The 17553-nt window shown below is 47.1% G+C and overlaps 3 protein-coding genes across 3 annotated transcripts in view; 1 reads left to right on the top strand and 2 right to left on the bottom strand.

Annotated features, from left to right (window-relative positions):
- Window positions 1-726, bottom strand: part of LOC139059253 (uncharacterized) — a 34928-nt gene extending 34202 nt beyond the window's left edge. Inside the window, exon 1 of the mRNA XM_070537417.1 lies at window positions 601-726. Coding sequence (XP_070393518.1) covers window positions 601-714 — 114 coding nt within the window. The 5' untranslated portion in view covers window positions 715-726. The remainder of the gene's footprint in view (window positions 1-600) is intronic.
- The window catches only part of LOC139059256 (uncharacterized), a 284919-nt gene that overhangs the window by 121957 nt on the left and 145409 nt on the right, over window positions 1-17553 (top strand). The window lies entirely within an intron of this gene.
- Window positions 12530-17553, bottom strand: part of LOC139059255 (uncharacterized) — a 52734-nt gene continuing 47710 nt past the window's right edge. Inside the window, exons 9-11 of the mRNA XM_070537420.1 lie at window positions 16079-16217; window positions 14827-15078; window positions 12530-13245 (exon numbers count right to left, since the gene is read on the bottom strand). Coding sequence (XP_070393521.1) covers window positions 13148-13245; window positions 14827-15078; window positions 16079-16217 — 489 coding nt within the window. The 3' untranslated portion in view covers window positions 12530-13147. The remainder of the gene's footprint in view (window positions 13246-14826; window positions 15079-16078; window positions 16218-17553) is intronic.

Here is a 17553-nt window from a genome sequence, read left to right as displayed (position 1 = left end):
GCGATTCAATTTATTTAACAAAATCACGGAGAGGCCCCTTTTCCGCAGATACTGCAAGAGAGACTGATGAAAATTTCCATTAGACTTCGCTGATAGTCTTCAGGTAGGTCTGTAAGTAACTAGATAATAGCTATGTATTTCTTGAGGGACAGTGCCGGTGCCACGGAAAATCCAAAAGGCTTTTTATAGCAAGGTATCCTCGCCAGTAACGCTTTCATATGCATGTGTGAACTAATGTGAAGAATTGAAACGCGAATGCAATGATACAAAGTATAGATTACCTCTGACAAGATAAAGCACGGGAGAATGACTTCGCATGGCTACTTGTCCAGAAGAGAAAGACGATGTGAGATATATAATAAGCCTATATGACAAAATTGTGCCGGAAAGGGCCGAACTGGCGATAATTGAGACAAAATGACACTTTCTAGTGATATCTAACGTGTTAGAATTTCAATACCTCACAAAAGTACAATTGCCTGTGTTAAGTTGGAGGCGTTCTGAGTTGTTCTAAAGAATACGTCTTCAATATTGTAGTACTGAGGTATATTTCGGCAAAGTGGTTTTACACATGTAAACGTTGGCCATGTGCTTTCTCACCAGTTTTGAGCTTGCGTGGCGCCTGAGATGCTCGACCATGTACTCGCCAAAGTTCCTTCGGGTGTCGAGTGGGTGTTCGGACGGATCGATGGAGCTCTTGAGTGGGGAGGCCATCTTTGCAAGTATGTCGAGTTTAGCATGCGCTGAGACCAGTAGTTGACAAGTGTACGTGCGCAGCGCATCTGCACGTTTGCGTCGATTGACAAAATACACACACACGCACACACCTCCTTTACTGTAACCTCTCTGCGTTTTGATCTGGACGACTAAGCAGATTTTTCATGGTGCAAGCACAACACGAGTCATACCTTAGTTGCTATTCAGCCCGCCAAGGACTACTCCTGTTAGCATGTTTGGCGGCAGTAGTGGCGTAGTGAAACTCTTCGTGAAATTGGTTTATGGAAATCCAGTAGAATTGATAGGCACATATCATGGGTTCACGGTATACTGGCTAGTTCACGCAATTTAATAAATGTTTAAAGAATACGAAATGGGTGGATGTGACCGTCGGTATAATATTCGCTATCGTTCTAGGCAATTCAATCTATATTTCCAGTGCGAATATTTGGCTAACTATAGGATATTTTCGTTACGCAAAGGTGTATATGTTTGTTCGATGGCATAATAAGTTTTATTTGCTAGCTGTTTACTAATCCGGCGTGCTGGATTAGCGTCTGCAGTGTTGCGCTGAAAAGTACGAGATTGCGGGATCAAATTCCGGCCATGGCGGCCGCATCTTGGTGGGGGGCGAAATGCAACAATACCCGTGTCCCTTGTTTTGGGGGCACGTTACATATCCCCTGGTAGTGAAAATATACTGGAGTCCTCCACTACGGCATGCCTCATCATCAAATCGCCGTCTTTGCACGTAAAATTGGAGAATTCAAAACGGCAGTTGAAATGTTGCGAGCGTGTTCCCAAACACATTAACGAACTCTTTTTTTGCGCAATCATTGAAACTGTTTTCAATGAAATTGCGTCTGTGTTAACGTTTGTGCTGCGTTCACTTCTATACGCTGAAAAGAGTGACACTACGGCGCTGTTGCGCACCATGATTGCACCGCTTTCAATTGGGTTTCCAGTGGGCGAACCCCACATGCTTGTATAAAACTTCGACCGGCCCAGCACCAAGTGTAAGTCATTCAGTCATGTCGGTGTTGTCATTGTAAAGATGGAAGGTTGGCACGTTCGAAAATTATAAGCTAGAGTTGGGCGCTAAAGGCACTAGATACATTTGTGCTCGGTTTCAAGATGCGATAGCTTGTATTTGGGTACCTCGCAGGCGAAATGTCGTATTCCCGCACAGCGTTACTCCGGTTTCGCACTTATAAACGAAGGAGTGCAAGAAGTGTAGGAAAATAAAACATGGGATTTTACTAGCCAAAACCATGGTCTGATTATGAGGCACGCCGTAGTGGGGGACTCCGTAATAATTTGGACCACCTGGGGTTCTTTACTGAGGGCCTAAATCGAAGTACACGGGCGTTTTGGCATTTCTTGCCCATCAATATGCGGCCGCCGTGGCCGGGATTCGATTCCGCTGCCGTGAGGGCCGTGGACGCAAGGAAAGCCTACAGTTTCCTGAAAAGGGGAGACCACTCTGAAGGCAGTACTTCGTGCACCATGTCTGCATGAAGCATTGCTCGCTCGTTCGAAGCATGTTTGTAGCAAATGATGTCCTGGCTCACCAAGTGCTTGGCCACGTGGTACTTTTTCACGTCTCTCGCACTTTCTATTGAGCTGAGAAAAATTTACAGCAAGTTCACTCACTCACTCACTCACTCACTCACTCACTCACTCACTCACTCACTCACTCACTCACTCACTCACTCACTCACTCACTCACTCACTCACTCACTCACTCACTCACTCACTCACTCACTCACTCACTCACTCACTCACTCACTCACTCACTCACTCACTCACTCACTCACTCACTCACTCACTCACTCACTCACTCACTCACTCACTCACTCACTCACTCACTCACTCACTCACTCACTCACTCACTCACTCACTCACTCACTCACTCACTCACTCACTCACTCACTCACTCACTCACTCACTCACTCACTCACTCACTCACTCACTCACTCACTCACTCACTCACTCACTCACTCACTCACTCACTCACTCACTCACTCACTCACTCACTCACTCACTCACTCACTCACAGTCATCTTCATGGAAGACGTCCGTGTCCGGTGCATTGGGGGCACGTTAAAGATCCCCAGGTGGTCAAACTTCTGGAGACCCCCACTACGGCATTCCTCATTATCGCGCTTTTGGCACGTAAAACCCCAGAATTTAATGAACTTGAATTTAATCATCATGGAAAGAAATAATTTAGAGATTTCTCAATATACTCGACTACTTCTTAATTGAAGGTATTGCTTTTGAATCAATAATTTATACTCGCGGACAACTTTTCTTGGCTATGAAGCGAAGGCTACAAAAACTAAAGGCGTCTCTTTCACCGCTGCTGAAAGTAGTCCCGCAGTATTGCTCACGTTTTCTTACGTGGGAAAAAGGAAACAATACTTGTTTTTCTACAGCACCTAATATGAAACAATACGTAACGTTCACCAGTCAAATATTGTTATTTTACTGCACTTTTACTTTGCTCTTGCGAGTTTTTCCACACCCGAGGCCGTCGCACGTTTTGCACATAAATCAGACGCAAAATGACGCCCGTGTACGTCTACTGGTGAGTGTTCGTCGCTTGCTGTCCCACCAATCAACTCCCCTGAGAGGCTGTTGACTAACTTTAGCAACTAAAGGCTGTTGAAGCGTACAAAAAAGTTTTTGCAGCGCCTGCGCGGAAACCAAGCGAGCGTATCTGGAAGTCGCAACCATCGGCACGTACAAACGAGTGAGCGAGCTGACTGCTACGCCGGCACTACCAACGGCAGCGGCGGTGGCGCGTCGCCATACGGCTGCTCTGACGCAGGCTGCGATGCTGGCTGTTCAGAGCTTGGTACATATCGTATGTGAATAAACACTGATTCACGCCGAGTTATTGCATCTGCCCTGACTAGAGAAGTTGTGCGAGGTTGGCAAAACCGAAACCGGTGCCGAGCGCCCCCGGACTACATGGCGTACGAATACAGTCATGTGGAGAAGCTCCGGCCTCGTAGCTTTCGTTTCATAGCGAAAAGAAGTTGTCCGCGAGTATGGTCAGCTAATTACATTTTTAAACAATGACGCAAGGGCAAAGTAAAAAACAGAAAATATCAGCACTTCCACTCTGTGAAGGACGAGCAGCGAAGCTAGTGTGTTTTTTACCTGAATCGACGAATGTATGCATATATAGGTATTATTATTATTATTATTATTATTATTATTATTATTATTATTATTATTATTATTATTATTATTATTATTATTATTATTATTATTATTATTGAAGGACACAAACAAAGAATACACATTTTGACTGCGGAATGATTTTTTTTTTTATGAAGTCAGTTGTGCAAGTACCGCCGCATGGCAGACGGGAATTTCACAATATTACAACTTCACTGTGAACTACGTAATAATGAAAAGTTCACGAAAGTAGGTGTAATAGTAGAATCGCCCTAGAGGCTAATCGCTATACAATTTATTTCGGGACAGTTTCGATAAAACAATAGTTACAACCGTTTTCTGTGACCATACTCCCTCCTTAGACGGCCACGCATTGACAGTGCACGGAAATTATGTAAGGTTTACAACTCCACTGTGAACTAACTATTAATTACAAGTAAATGAAACTCGGCGTAATGACAGAGTTGTATTAGCGACCAATTTCCGTATAATTTTTGACAAGGCTACATTGAGAGCTACAACGCATTCGCGAGAATCTGGAGAGGAAAACGCGGATGGCGTCTTTCGCGGACGCCGAAGCGGAAGTGTTGAGTTTTGTATCGACACACGGACACGATCCTGGGGGAAGTAACCATAAAAAGCTTCGCTGTAAAAATACTTGGAGTTGCCCGAAAGCGAACAATACTTAGTTGGTTTCCTTCCTGCTGCGCACGCCTGATTAAGTTGGTTATTGCAACCTTGTTAGCCAATACACCCGGTGTTCGAACTTATATGAACTGCGTATATAAATTATAAGGCAGTGACTACAGTGACGGGGCCCGGCACTTTAACATCTGTACTACAGTGACGGGGCCCGGCACTTTAACATCTGTACTACAGTGACGGGGCCCGGCGCTTTAACATCTGCCCTGCAGTGACGGGGCCCGTCTCCACTTTAACGTCAACACTGTAGCGACGTCAATGGCCGCACTTCTTTCAAACAGCATTCTATGCAAACAACTTCGAGCACTTCACGGCAGGCAGTGAACCTTATTAAGGTCCTAAGGAGCGACTCCGAAACTCTCTTATGAGGGAGGGGCCGCCGCGAGCCGCTCCCACGTTGGGGCGGGCAGGCCGTACCTGACCGCCTCCTCTCACTCTTCCGTGGTGTGATGATCGTGGTCCCGTAACGAGGGACACCGCCAGAGCATGTGTTCTAAAGGGCAGAATGGACCTCCGCACGGACGCGGCGTTAGGTTGCCCCTGTGATCCACAACGGCCGCTGCGAACCGGTCGGACGAACCGTATTGGGCGACGTCGACGAACGCGAACGATCGTGGATCGTCGGCGACGGATCCGAGAAGTGCGGCCGCCCGGGCCCGGCGTCTGCCTACATTGCGTTGCGGGTGCACGTTGTGCGGGAACAGCGAGACCGTGACGGCCTCCCGCGACCGCGCGTCGAGTGCGCACCGCCTTTCCCTGACGGGTTAAAGTCCAGCGCCTCCAGGATCCGCCTCCCCGCAGGCGAGGAAGCGAGCCTGACAACCTGGACTAATTTCTGTGACTCAACCTCATGGAAGGTGTTGTTGACCCCCAGCTGCATGAGCTTCGTGGTGCTGGCGTCTATGGGGATGCCGAGCACTTCACGGACCGCGATATTTTATTGCAGTACTGTCCCCATTATATTTCACATCCGGACCCAACCACTAGCTTGCGGTTATTGGGTCCAACAATCTTTTGCGTATGCACTGTAACACCTATGATGATTATAATAAAGAAAGAAGGTTCACTGTAATGGAAGGGGAATGATAAAAAACACATAAAAAAGGCACGGCACATGTTCCTGCTTGTGTAACGCCAGACAATGAATATTCTACTGAATTAAGAAAAAGAATCAGTGGGTCGCTTAGAGAACCGATAAACATGCAGTTCGATCAAATTTGAGAAATAATGATATTGAAGCTTCCAATACTTTAGAAGAAAAGAAAAAGAAAATTAAGACTGAATCATCGCGACGGAACATCACAATTCGCCGTAGGCGTCGAATACCCTAGCTATAACGAAATTATTTTTGAACAGCTCCGATAGTGTCCATGCAACAATGGTTGCTTGCGTACTGTCAAATGCGCATATGCTGCGGCATAAAGCTCAGGCACGGTGCGAAAACGTGCTCGGAGCGAAAGCGAAACGTCGTGCGAGGACATGCATGCAGACGCGAAGTCGGTCACCGTGAACCCGCGCGATCCCTGCATTGACTGTTATGCTACATTTAGTTACACAAACAGCCATCCCACCATAAGAACATACTTCACATAGTTTTCTCGGCGATTGCTTACGTTTCACGCAAAACGGTTCGGGGGAATCGAACGCGGCGACCGCGCGCAGTGTCCCACCTTACTGTACGTAGTAGGCAGATAGCGTCTGTAAACCATTCTGTGCTTTCTGTTTGTCCAACATTATTATTTTAAAGGTAAAATACTGCCATTTCGAGAGTACTTGCACAATTGTTCAGGAGGGCTGCCGCGTAGTATGTTTATTTAGCGCCGACGCATGTGAGGCGCTTCCAACAGATGGCGACTCCGTAATCGCTCCCAATACCGACATCGTGACCACCCCGTCGCTGCAGTGCTGTTGTTAAAGCGACGGGCCCCGTCACCGTAGTGTAGATGTTAATGTACCGGGCCCCGTCACCGTAGTGCAGATGTAAAAGTGCCGGGCCCCGTCACTGTAGTCACTACCAAATTATAAACGTTTTGCGATATACCTTATGTACAGACGCGCTTTCTCAACTATTCCTTCCTGCGATGTCACTAGAGCGAAACCACCTTCGCGCGAAAATTATTTCTGCAAGTCACTGCTATTTCTGTGATTTCTTAGCCAACAATGCTTAGAAGAGGGTAATTTTATCTACTGATGCATCACGTAATGTTCTGTTTAGTAGTTATTCTGGAGGTACTCAATGAGGGAAAGAAAGAAAGAAAAAAAAGAAAGAAAGGCAGGAAGGCTAGATAGAAGTCCTACAATTTACTACCCTTCACGTGCAGAGGGTTAATGAAGTATGCAAAGAAGACAGGAGTTCAGGTCAGACACGTGCACACAGTTGGTACCTAAGCACCCAGTATATACCTCAGCTTTTATTCCTGATTAGTTTGTTGCTTTTGTTCTTGTAATCCTTGCTCTCTAGCACCTTGAAAAATGCCAAGAGTATATAAATAAATAAGTAAATAAATAAACATTTCGATCAGTTATTTAGAATTGAACTTTATCACTGTAGACCGGACTACCAGAAAAAGGACTGCACGTAATTTGCGGTCCCACGATATGCGATCATGATGCGACGATGGGTGCAGTTGCTGGGAAGTGTCGACAATGACTTCTATAATAATAATAATAACAAAAAAGTCAAAATAAGGGTAAGTGTTAACTCCGACCCTCCTCTCCCCCCCCCCCTGATAAAATAAATAAAAGTGGGACTCACACTAGAGCCTGTCAATAAAATAGCAAAAAATAAAGAGAAACAATGCTAATAGGGCACTTTGTACTATTACATGCATAGGTTTTGTTTGAGAAGGCTAAAAAATACTCACGAGGGCAAGTTCTTTTTCTACGCTTGTGGAACAATACTCGCGAAGCAGTAGAAACTGCAACTGGCACAGAGAAAACGCTGCAGCGCTTGCTATGGAGCAACTGCTATGTAGCTCAGCACGCCGTCATGCCTCGTACAGATCACACGTGTGCTCGTAAAAACAACTAGACATAAACACCTAGATATAACAGCTGGTTTCTGACTGAAATTCGGAAAAACGAAGGGCGCGGCATCCCCATCATGTATAAAGCCAGCGATCCTGCTCAGATCAGCGCTGACGCAAAGGCCTTGTGACTGCAATTTGCAGAATCGCGATATCATGTGTGAAAGCGGAGCGAGGCCCATAAGTGCGCGCGCCTTGCAAGCGGTGCAGAGCCTGGTATGTAGCAACTGCTATGTAGCTCGGCGCGTCATCATGCTCTATACAGAGCACACCTGTGTCCATAGAAAATGCTTGCGACAAACGACGCATCTAGATGTAACAGCTGGTTTCCGACTCCAACTCGAAAAAAATTGGGGTCCAATGCCCGCTGCGAAGGTGGTTGGCAAGCGAAGCTGCGGTATATAACGTTATTTAGGACAAGAGAGTAGTATCAAGCGATGAAATTGTATAAAGCATTTAATATTCAGCAGCGCTCGTCCTTGCGTACTGGAACCAGTGCGGCACAAACACAACCAGAGCAGTTTTCAGTGCGAACTAGCGAACTGCAGCGGGAACCAGCGCCTGTGCAGCACAAACCAGTGCGCCCCAGCGTCATGCTGGTTTTTGCGATACGGAATTGTTACAGACCCAAACACCGCGTACATACCCATATCATGGCTCTATCATGGAGAACTGAAACGTCAGCGGAATGATAAAAAGTACAGACCAACATTCAAAAGTTAAAGCACGCGAGTGAGACTTCGCGTGGCTAATTGTCCAGTCGCCGAATATGATGCAAGATTCAGCCATAGCCTAGATGACAAAATCGCGGCGAAATGCCACTCAATGGTGATAGCGAAGACAAATTAACGCGTTCCATAAGGTCTAACCTGTTAGAATTTCATTGCTCACAAACGTACAGTTGCGTATGTCAACTTGGAGGCGTTCTGTGTTGTTCCAAAGAATTCCTTGGCTCAGTCAACATTGTGAAAAGTACTACTGAAGTATATTTGAGCAACATGCTGTTCCACATGTACGCGTTGGTCATTAGTTTTCTTACCAGCTTTGGGCCTGCGTGGCGCTTGAGATGCTGAACCATGTACTCGCGAAGTTCCTTCGGGTGTCGAGCGGGTGTTCGACCGGATCGATGCAGCTCTTGGGTGGGGAGGTCATCTTTGGACGTGTGTTGAGCTTAGAATGCGTGGTTACCATTAGTGTACACGAGTACGAGCGTAACGCATCTGCGCGTTTGTGTTGATGGACAAGAAAACAAAACAGACCAAGGTTATCCCTGTCGTATGATAAGAAATGCAGCGCAGAGAGTAGTGTCATAGTCTTAGCTAAGCAGTTCTTTCAGTCCTTGGAGTTGATTACCACTTCTTTTTGTCAATGTAAAGACAGATATTGTGCCTCCCCCCCCCCCCCGCAACACACACACTGTGGGGGCTCCACTCTGCGTGCGGTTAGGGCTGAAGACGAGCTCCGGATCTAGCCCCACGCAGTCGCTTCGTGGTACTCCCAACCCGTAACGCGGGAATCGCGGCTACGTCGGGTTCGAACGAATAAGGCAACAAGCGCCGTCAACTGTAAAAACGTTTATTGCTTCCGGCTACCGAGAACACACTCGCAGAGGGACGTCCTCTCGGGGTGGGTCAGGCAACCGAGGTCACTCACGGGTTGCGGCAGGTGATTTCGTCCAGACGGTGCAGGTGTCCGGCGTCCCAAGAGAGAGAGAGTCTCCCCCGGTGACGCGCTTTTATGCCTTTTTACCTTTTTGCGAGGGGAAGTACTCCTCGCCCACCGGATATGTTTTCCTTTCCCGCAAACCGCGTCGGGGAGAGGGGTACGCGCATCACAAGAGCGAAGGAGAAAGGGAGGACGCGTAGTGTCTCTCTCCCTTGTCTACGCCAGCTCAACCAACGCGACGCGAGTACGCGGGAGGAAATGGGAGCGTGTGCTACACACACACACACACACACGCACGCACGCACGCGCGCACACACACACACACGCACGCACGCACGCACGCACGCAGCACACACACACACGCACACGCACGCACGCACGCACGCAGCACACACCCACACACACGTTGTCAAATACGTGAGGTGATTTATTTATTTTTCTTATTCTATCACCGCTTCACTATGAAGGGCAAATATTTTAGAAATAGCATTTAAATTCAATTCTTCGATTCCGGAAATTCTTTCTCTGAGAGCCTGTGAGTACTTCAGGTTATCTTTAATTCCTTGGGATCTTCACTGAATATTTCAACTGCTATGCAGCCAATAATAGGCGTTTTGCAATAATTCCACCCGAGTCTTTATCGATCCGCCATAATGGTTTTGAGGCAACAGCAGAGGGATAACAAAAAACGAGACAGTGCGTCGGGATGGGTGCCCACTCAAAAGCATGTACATAATTGCAGCCTGGAAAGACTGCATGTTGAGCAAGTTGGTTGGTGTTCGTGGTTCGCAAAGGCAGGTGTGCAAACTCGGACGCAAGAATAACGCAAACGCCGGCGTTATTGTAGTCCTTCGGACCTGCGGTCGGTTTTAAAGGCCTGAGTTTCCGTACAATAAAGCACTGAATTTTTTTTTAGAATTGCTGACCAGGCAATGTATTTTTGTGTAACACTAGCATCCAGGAGCACAAGTTCACAGGAACTCATACGCACGAGCAAAGGTTTGAGACCATGCCATCAGCGAAAAGTTTACAGCGAAGCTGTATATAGCTGGCCGATTCATCCGTCCGTCCCTCCATCCGTCTGTGGGTCGCCTGTGCGCCGAAAACTTCCCCGGAGCAACCCCATGCGTATGCACGAAAAAATAAGAGAGAAGGAGAGGCGCGCGATTATCGAATACCACCTAGTCAGGACAAGGCATGTTTACTCCGTTCCATGACGCCAAGCTACCTCTCCCGAAATTTCCATTGACAAGGCTGGCGTGATAAAAGCAGTGACGTCGAAATCACTGCTGCCTACTCTGGAGCATCCCCATTAGGTTCTATGGCAGTCAGGCCAGGTAACATGACCTCATGGATTGGAGTGAACTGGCCTTGTGCTATCTAGGTGGTGTTGAATTAGTTGCGCCAGCCGTGATGTCGTTGCCCTCCGTCCCAGCAGATCACGCGCGCAGCAGTTTCTCGCCGGCTACGAAATGGATAGGCCACGCATCATGCGTATTCCTGAGGAGCAGGCGGCTTTCTATTAGCAGTGCCGCGAGCAAAACCGGGAACGAGCTCATGTATGCCGTGCCTCTGCTGCACCTCGGGCAGCGAGGTGCGCACCGAGCACCGAGGAGCGTCAACCTACCAAGCTATCGTTGAATGAACGGTGGGGATTAACGCAGTGATAAAAACCGGGGCCGCACGTTTCAGCTTTGCTGGTTAACCATCTGTACGCAGTGCATGGGTGGGGATTTCTCACAAAGCGCGCGCGCAGTGAATGTAAACATACCTGTATGAACTATGAAATGTACATGTATGCCGAACTCGTTCAAGAGCAAGAGCCTCCCTCCGACCACATGGCGTTTAGCTTTTGGTCCTCATTCTTGTATAAGAAAGAAATGAACTGAATTGAACTACTTTTTTATATTCCTTTAGCAGCGCCGTGCAACGTGAAAATGTCTCAGTGCATCACATTGGTTGAACAGATGCATGGAGTGTTACTAACGGCCTGCAGGGGTACCGACCTACAAAATTTTTCCAGCCAGCTGCAACTGCGGGGGTGGCGAACTTCCCAGAAGCGACCTTGGAACCCTTCCCCACTTGCTGCGGCGACTCGCTTTGTAGGGACGATATAAGAAAGGAAAGTTGCACAGCAGTGCGGACGGTTTGAGCAGGCTAATTTGAATTCTGCGTTTAAGGATCCCGCCTAAATTTTGGGGTTCTTATTGTTAATTTTGTTAAGCCAAGAAGATCCCCTCTCATTTAGGAGGACTCTATCCATGATTGCTCAATTTGTCCGCACGAAATTGCTTCAAAAATTGGCGTCGCGAAATGTCGCATTTGTTGTTTGTGCACTTATGTTTTCTTTGACGACTAGGGGGTCTAATCTGAGATCCAAGATACGTCACTTCGGCGCAGAGTCGTGCTGTGGGGTTCGCTTTGCAGTTGCCTGTCCTTCTTGGATGTTTTGGGGCGGTGTCTTCATTTCGAAGCTGGTCGCTGCAAGCCAAGGCGTCCCCCCCCCCCCCTTGCCACCAGCCATTCTCTTCCTGCCCAGCAGTTATCATCCCTGACCAGTCGAGATTTTCCGGGCCATAGAGGAGCTGTTACGAATGGCCTGCAAAGGTACCGACCGAGAAGATTTTCCCGGCCAGCTGCAGCTGCGGGGATGGGAAGATTACACGCACAAAGAATTGAATTGCATAATCGGCTAGTTACCACAAATTCTCGAATTAACTTTAACTAATGATGACGCATATTGCAATTGAGAAATTCTAGCCGTGGAGTTCGCAAGGCGTATCCACGGCTAGTTCCTTAACGAAACGCCGTTTTGTGCATTGAAGCACAAAAGTAACTAGAACGCCAATGCATTTCTCAGCAAAGTTCGGGAAATAATACTTCGAAACTAGTGTCATCCTGAGAAATTGTTCCAAGTGGACCAACCTCGTTAACAACACGGCTAGAATTTGTTAATTGCAATGTGGGCCATAAGGTAGGTAATTCGTTAAAAACGTTATTGGTGAATTTTTAATAATTTTTTTATTATACACTTCAATGTTTTGTGCAAGTAATGTCCGCCTCTTCAAGTAGACCAGCTCATGAACTAGAATTGTGCCTTCGGTCATAGGCAACCTTTTAAAATTTTTGAAGTTGTTCGCTGAAACACCTCGTACAGAACAGAGTGCCTGCTACATCGTAATTTATGCAAGGGGGAACGTGCCTTTCATAACGAACACAAAAAAGAAAGCTCACTTTCTCAGGTTTACGTTGTCACGGTGTCTACGAGATTTATGGCCATTCACGTATTGCATCAGCTCGTTAGGAGCCATGACCAAGGAATCGCATGGAATACCTGAACGTGCCATTCAAGATGCACTTTATTAATTAGTGACTGTGACTTAAGTATCCTTACGTGATTTGAATGCGAAAGTATGATGACTTGTAAAAGGGATGTCCTTAAATTATAACGTCACATTCATGCACTATAATTGACTTTATTCTACCTCAATTCACTTTACTCCACCTTAATCAAATTTTAATAAGGGTCCAAGTCTCACGCCATGGCTGTTCACCGTGCAATTTTGCAGTCCGAGCGGCGCCAGGTCCAGCGCTGGGAACGTTACGTCGTCGCTTGGTCTCGTGGGCTTTGTTTCCATCGGATTATAAAAACGTATGCCGGATTTTCCACTTCATGGGGCACATAATGCTTTCGCGTTAATAACAATACAATTTTACGATACAAATGCACACCTCCAGTGCGAGATGTGGTTTGGGCCGTGCAGGATAGCGTGGTCCGGGAAATCTGTTAGCTCTTACGGCTGAGCTTCCCGACTGTTGATGCATCCCTGTCCTCGCTTCTCGAGAATCTACTGGACGAGCTGACGCCTGACAAGCTTTCCTCTATTGCTGCGTGGAATCTTGTCGACAAATGTGACGCCGCCTTCCAACTTCCAAATGGTGTTAGCTGGACGGGAAGAGAAATAATGAAATAATAAATCAGAGGAGAAACGTTCACGTTGCCTAAGACAATGCTATGAGTCTCGTGGTTAAACGCTGTCTACTGATATACTTTTAACACTGGTTTTAGACGAAAGAAGTAAGTGTAGAACACAATTTGCTGCTTTCCAGCAAATGATAACGCACTAAATATATATATACATTAGCAGTGTGTTCAAAGTGGCTGGTTGGTTCATCTTTAGAATAAAAGATGTTAGGCGCTCTGTCCTGTTTACTCGCTCGTCCTGTGTTGAGCTGTTCCTGTTTTTATATATACATTGTAGTTACAATACAACGTAGCGTACGCGCATGCCAGCCATAAAAAAATGCAGTGTTGCCCGAAGCTATAGCAAGGTTTGGCGTTCCACTAAACATCTCAGAAAGCTTGATGGGGATTGCTGTCAGCGCCGTTGCGGGCGCCATACATTGATGGTCCACGAGATGAGACCAGAGGAAAACCATCGGCGTTTGTTAAACCTTGAAGGCCGGATAAGGTAGGTAAAATTAGCTTGACATTTTAGCATACGTTCTGCTCAGGTCTGTGTATACACCATGTTGTGATATACACACACTGCTGTTGAGAAGGGACGCTAACGTGTGGGCGCATAACGCTTGTGTCAGCAAGACAGCAGGATCGCTGACCTTGTTCAAGCAGGACCGATTGAGTGGACCTTGCTAACTTGCTATGGGAAGCGATGTTCTTCTAAGAAATTACGGCACAGAGTTTACAGTCACAGAGTTCACCACCTGCTGAAAAAGAATGGGCAGTGAGCTGGCGTTAGGGTGGTGTTTCATGCCCCTTTCAAGTTAGTTATCATCGGAAAGCTAACCAAGACCTTGAACAAACAGTCTGACATTTGCAATGTTAAGCACAGAACAGCGTCGTGTAGTGAGCGTGGGGTGGTGTTGTTAAATACCTCTCTCATGCGGTGCATTTCACGTGCGTCAGAGTGGTAGATGTCGAATGCCCGCACTACGAGAACACGCGAATAACTTCCGCAATGGCAAAGATGACTTCCTTGCACAACATTGCAGTTTTCGACGGCACGGAAAGCCTGTAGAAACACTGGCACGACCGTGCACTGACATCGTTGTGGAAGCTGCTCAGGTGACAGGCGAGCACTGCTTTTCTGTGAGCACGCCACCCTTGTCTCTTTCAGGCAAAGAAATACATTTTCTGGGAGGTGCCCACGCGCGCACCTTGCGATGGTATGGCTGATGCTGTTTATTTTTCTGCTTCATCCCTTGTTGATCACCTGTTTTTCATTCGTCCATTTACTTCCGCGCTCTGGCCCTATAAATCTCATTTGGAAGTTAGCGCTTGTCGTCGTCTGCCACGTTGTGTGCTCGTCATTTCCTTAGCATAACTCTGGCTAGTTATGACATACAAAGGAGCACAAACCGCTAACGTTTAAAGCTGATGAAGCAGTTACGTTGGTGTGTGAGGTTAAGGTAACACTGCCGAAAACCAACCAGAGAACTTTGTATATGACGAGGAGGTCGCGTGCAGTGAGCTTAAAAAAACGAATGAAAAGCAAAAAATGCTAACCTTCCACAAATTGCGCGACGTGATCGGCGCTCAGTGTTCTTGCTTCTGGGTCGGGCACAACCAGAGCGTGCGCCACATTTCCAGCTTCGGGATGTGGTATTCCTACGACGGCGCAGTCATGAACCCCTGGGCACTTGAGCAGCGCGGCCTCGACTTGGACCGGCCGATACTTGCCCGCACGGACGCAGAAGTAGTCGCTTAGCCGCGCAACTAGGTACAGCCAGCCGTCTTTGTCGTAGTAGCACAGGTCACCTGCGTGCCCCCCGAAATAAAGCGCATTATAACCGGCTGCTCCCAAGCCTGGGGCGCTTGTGCAGTCGGCAGCTTTCCGAAGTCGCAATCGCATGCTTGTGATGGGTGAGGCTAGTCGACAGTTTCCCGTCCTGCCCAGGTTACAATGCGAAAGCAGAACACATGGAAATATTGGAAACGGCAAGGACCACGCTTGTCCTCGAAGCCTTTAATTACGTACCGCATCCTAATTTGCAGTGTGAATCTGTTGCCATAAATACTTACCCCGGGCTCCTGGCCGGGACAACCATTTGCTCGCTAAGAAATTAGCCGCTATGTGGACTTTGCCACGAATTGTCGATTAGATGAACTGCTGTAACGAAAGCTTGTATTGACTTTATGCTCAAAAGCGTGTATAGCATTGGGCTCATCATCGAATTCCCGAATCCTGTCCCTTTGTTTCTCTTCTCCAAAGCCAATGGTGGCACAACACGGGGTGGTTCAGGCAACCTCACATGTATTCGCTCTTGACAATCCTTCGTCTTATCGCTTTAAACGCACAGTCATGATCATCTACACCTCGTTCCGTGTTCTACCAGCTAAATTTGGTAAGCCTAAGAAAAAGTGCGCATGGATGGGCATGGACTAGCATACCGACGCTGCATCACCAGAGCGAAAGCTGTGCAAGAGCTCTTCATGTTAACGCAAAAGGAATGCTTGTGAAGGCGTTCAGTGTGTTCATTCGTACTAAATGTATTCCGGAAGAAAGGTTCACAAAAAATTTCGAGACGCTGGCGTTGTTTTGTGGGCAGTCTCATAATGTCCCTGAACAAAGTGGTTAAAGATATCTTGGATAATAAAGAAACGCGGGGATAACGATACATTTGTCTTCCGCGTTTTACGTGTGAAGGAGTGCCATTGAATTCCTACGTATAACTACTTATTTCACTGGGCGCGCATCATTGGTTCAGAACGGTTTATCAAAGCACGTTGTACGTGCGCGTTCCACATCCACTCCTACCTGTGCTGTACCAGCCTTCTTCATCGGTGATGGGCTCGTGCAGCCTCCCCCAGTATCCGCGCATCAGGTTTCGACTTCGCACCACGAGCTCTCCATGTTGCCATGGTCCCAGAGGCTTTTTCGTTTCTGTGTCCCTCACCTGTGTGAAAGCCACGACGGAACGTATGCTAAACCACAACGTTGGGAGTCAAAAATATATTTTGTTCGTAAGACGGGTGGAAGGGTTGGACGGAAGAGCTAGTTTCTGGTTCTCTACGAGACGCTAGAAAAAGTGGACAAGAAGCGGCAGCAAGAACAAAAGATTAGAGGTGGTAACGCGAAACCACTATGAGTGTCGCCATTTCACCTACAATCCTAAATAATATACATGGATTCCATGTAACTTCAGGATACCTGGGAAAGCACGTGGTGAACGGAAACGTTACACTGAAAAGTTGTGCAGCCTACAGATTAGGCCGTTTTTCACTACGACGGGATAGGCGAACGTGGGCCTTCCCCCTGTATAGCTGAGCCCAATGTCAACGTTAACCCATTAGGGACCGGTTTCTTTATTTTTTTGCTATCTTGAAATAAATGTCATATCTTAACTTACATTTATACTAATAATTCACATGCAAGAAATCATTACTCCTGCCTAATTAGTTTTTGAAATATAGCCCGTGACCATATGGTCACACTGGGCCCTTACGCTACAGCGAAATACGCGAAGTTAAAAACATTTATTTCAAGCCATGAAACATCACAAAAAACATATACAGCGAATAGTCGAGCACTTATTTAGTGTGATATGATATAAATAATCGAATACACATGCGGACGTCATATTTGTGCACCGCGCGGTTGCAATTATCTCATGGACACCTCCACCTCTTGCCATTAGGTATTGGTGCACCAAAGTGGGCCACTTCGTCATACCGTGTACCAGTCAGGACATCACCAGTCTTTGGTATTCTGCGTTGATCAGGTCCTCTAGGCTTATTGTTCCATCGCATCAGGTAGCTTTGCGCAATTTGCCTGCGGAATTCCACCTGCGTGACGTTAAACCTTGTGCTACAAATTAGCGCCTAAGCGTTGCTGATAGATACATCGCAAAGAGAAGTGAAAATCGGCCACCACCACTTTTTGCCACGGATTGCAATCCTATAGGCGCCTGCATTTGCATCCATCTGGTCCGTACCGCCTATAAATCTTGTACTTAGCAACAGTGTTCGGATGGGTCACCTTGATTCGCTTCTTCTCACCGTACGAGTACTTGCCCTATCGAGTGCGGCATTGTCAAAAAGATCGAACAACTCAACAAGTGAAAAGTCCCTATAAGCAGCAAAGTTTGGGTCGGGAAATATGCCAAGGCTTGTCTGGAGATCACCCTTCGTCCACTTAGAAGCAGTGGATAATTTTGCCGGAATGGCCGCACCAACTACAGAAGAAGAAACCTCTGATATTCTGTCACCTTGCTCGCCGGGGTCGTCATCGTC

This window comes from Dermacentor albipictus, chromosome 4 (genome assembly GCF_038994185.2).
Source record: "Dermacentor albipictus isolate Rhodes 1998 colony chromosome 4, USDA_Dalb.pri_finalv2, whole genome shotgun sequence".
In the NCBI taxonomy this organism is placed as follows: Eukaryota; Metazoa; Arthropoda; class Arachnida; order Ixodida; family Ixodidae; genus Dermacentor; species Dermacentor albipictus.
Note: the sequence above shows the minus strand (reverse complement) of the source record. Positions and strands in the feature narration are given on the sequence as shown.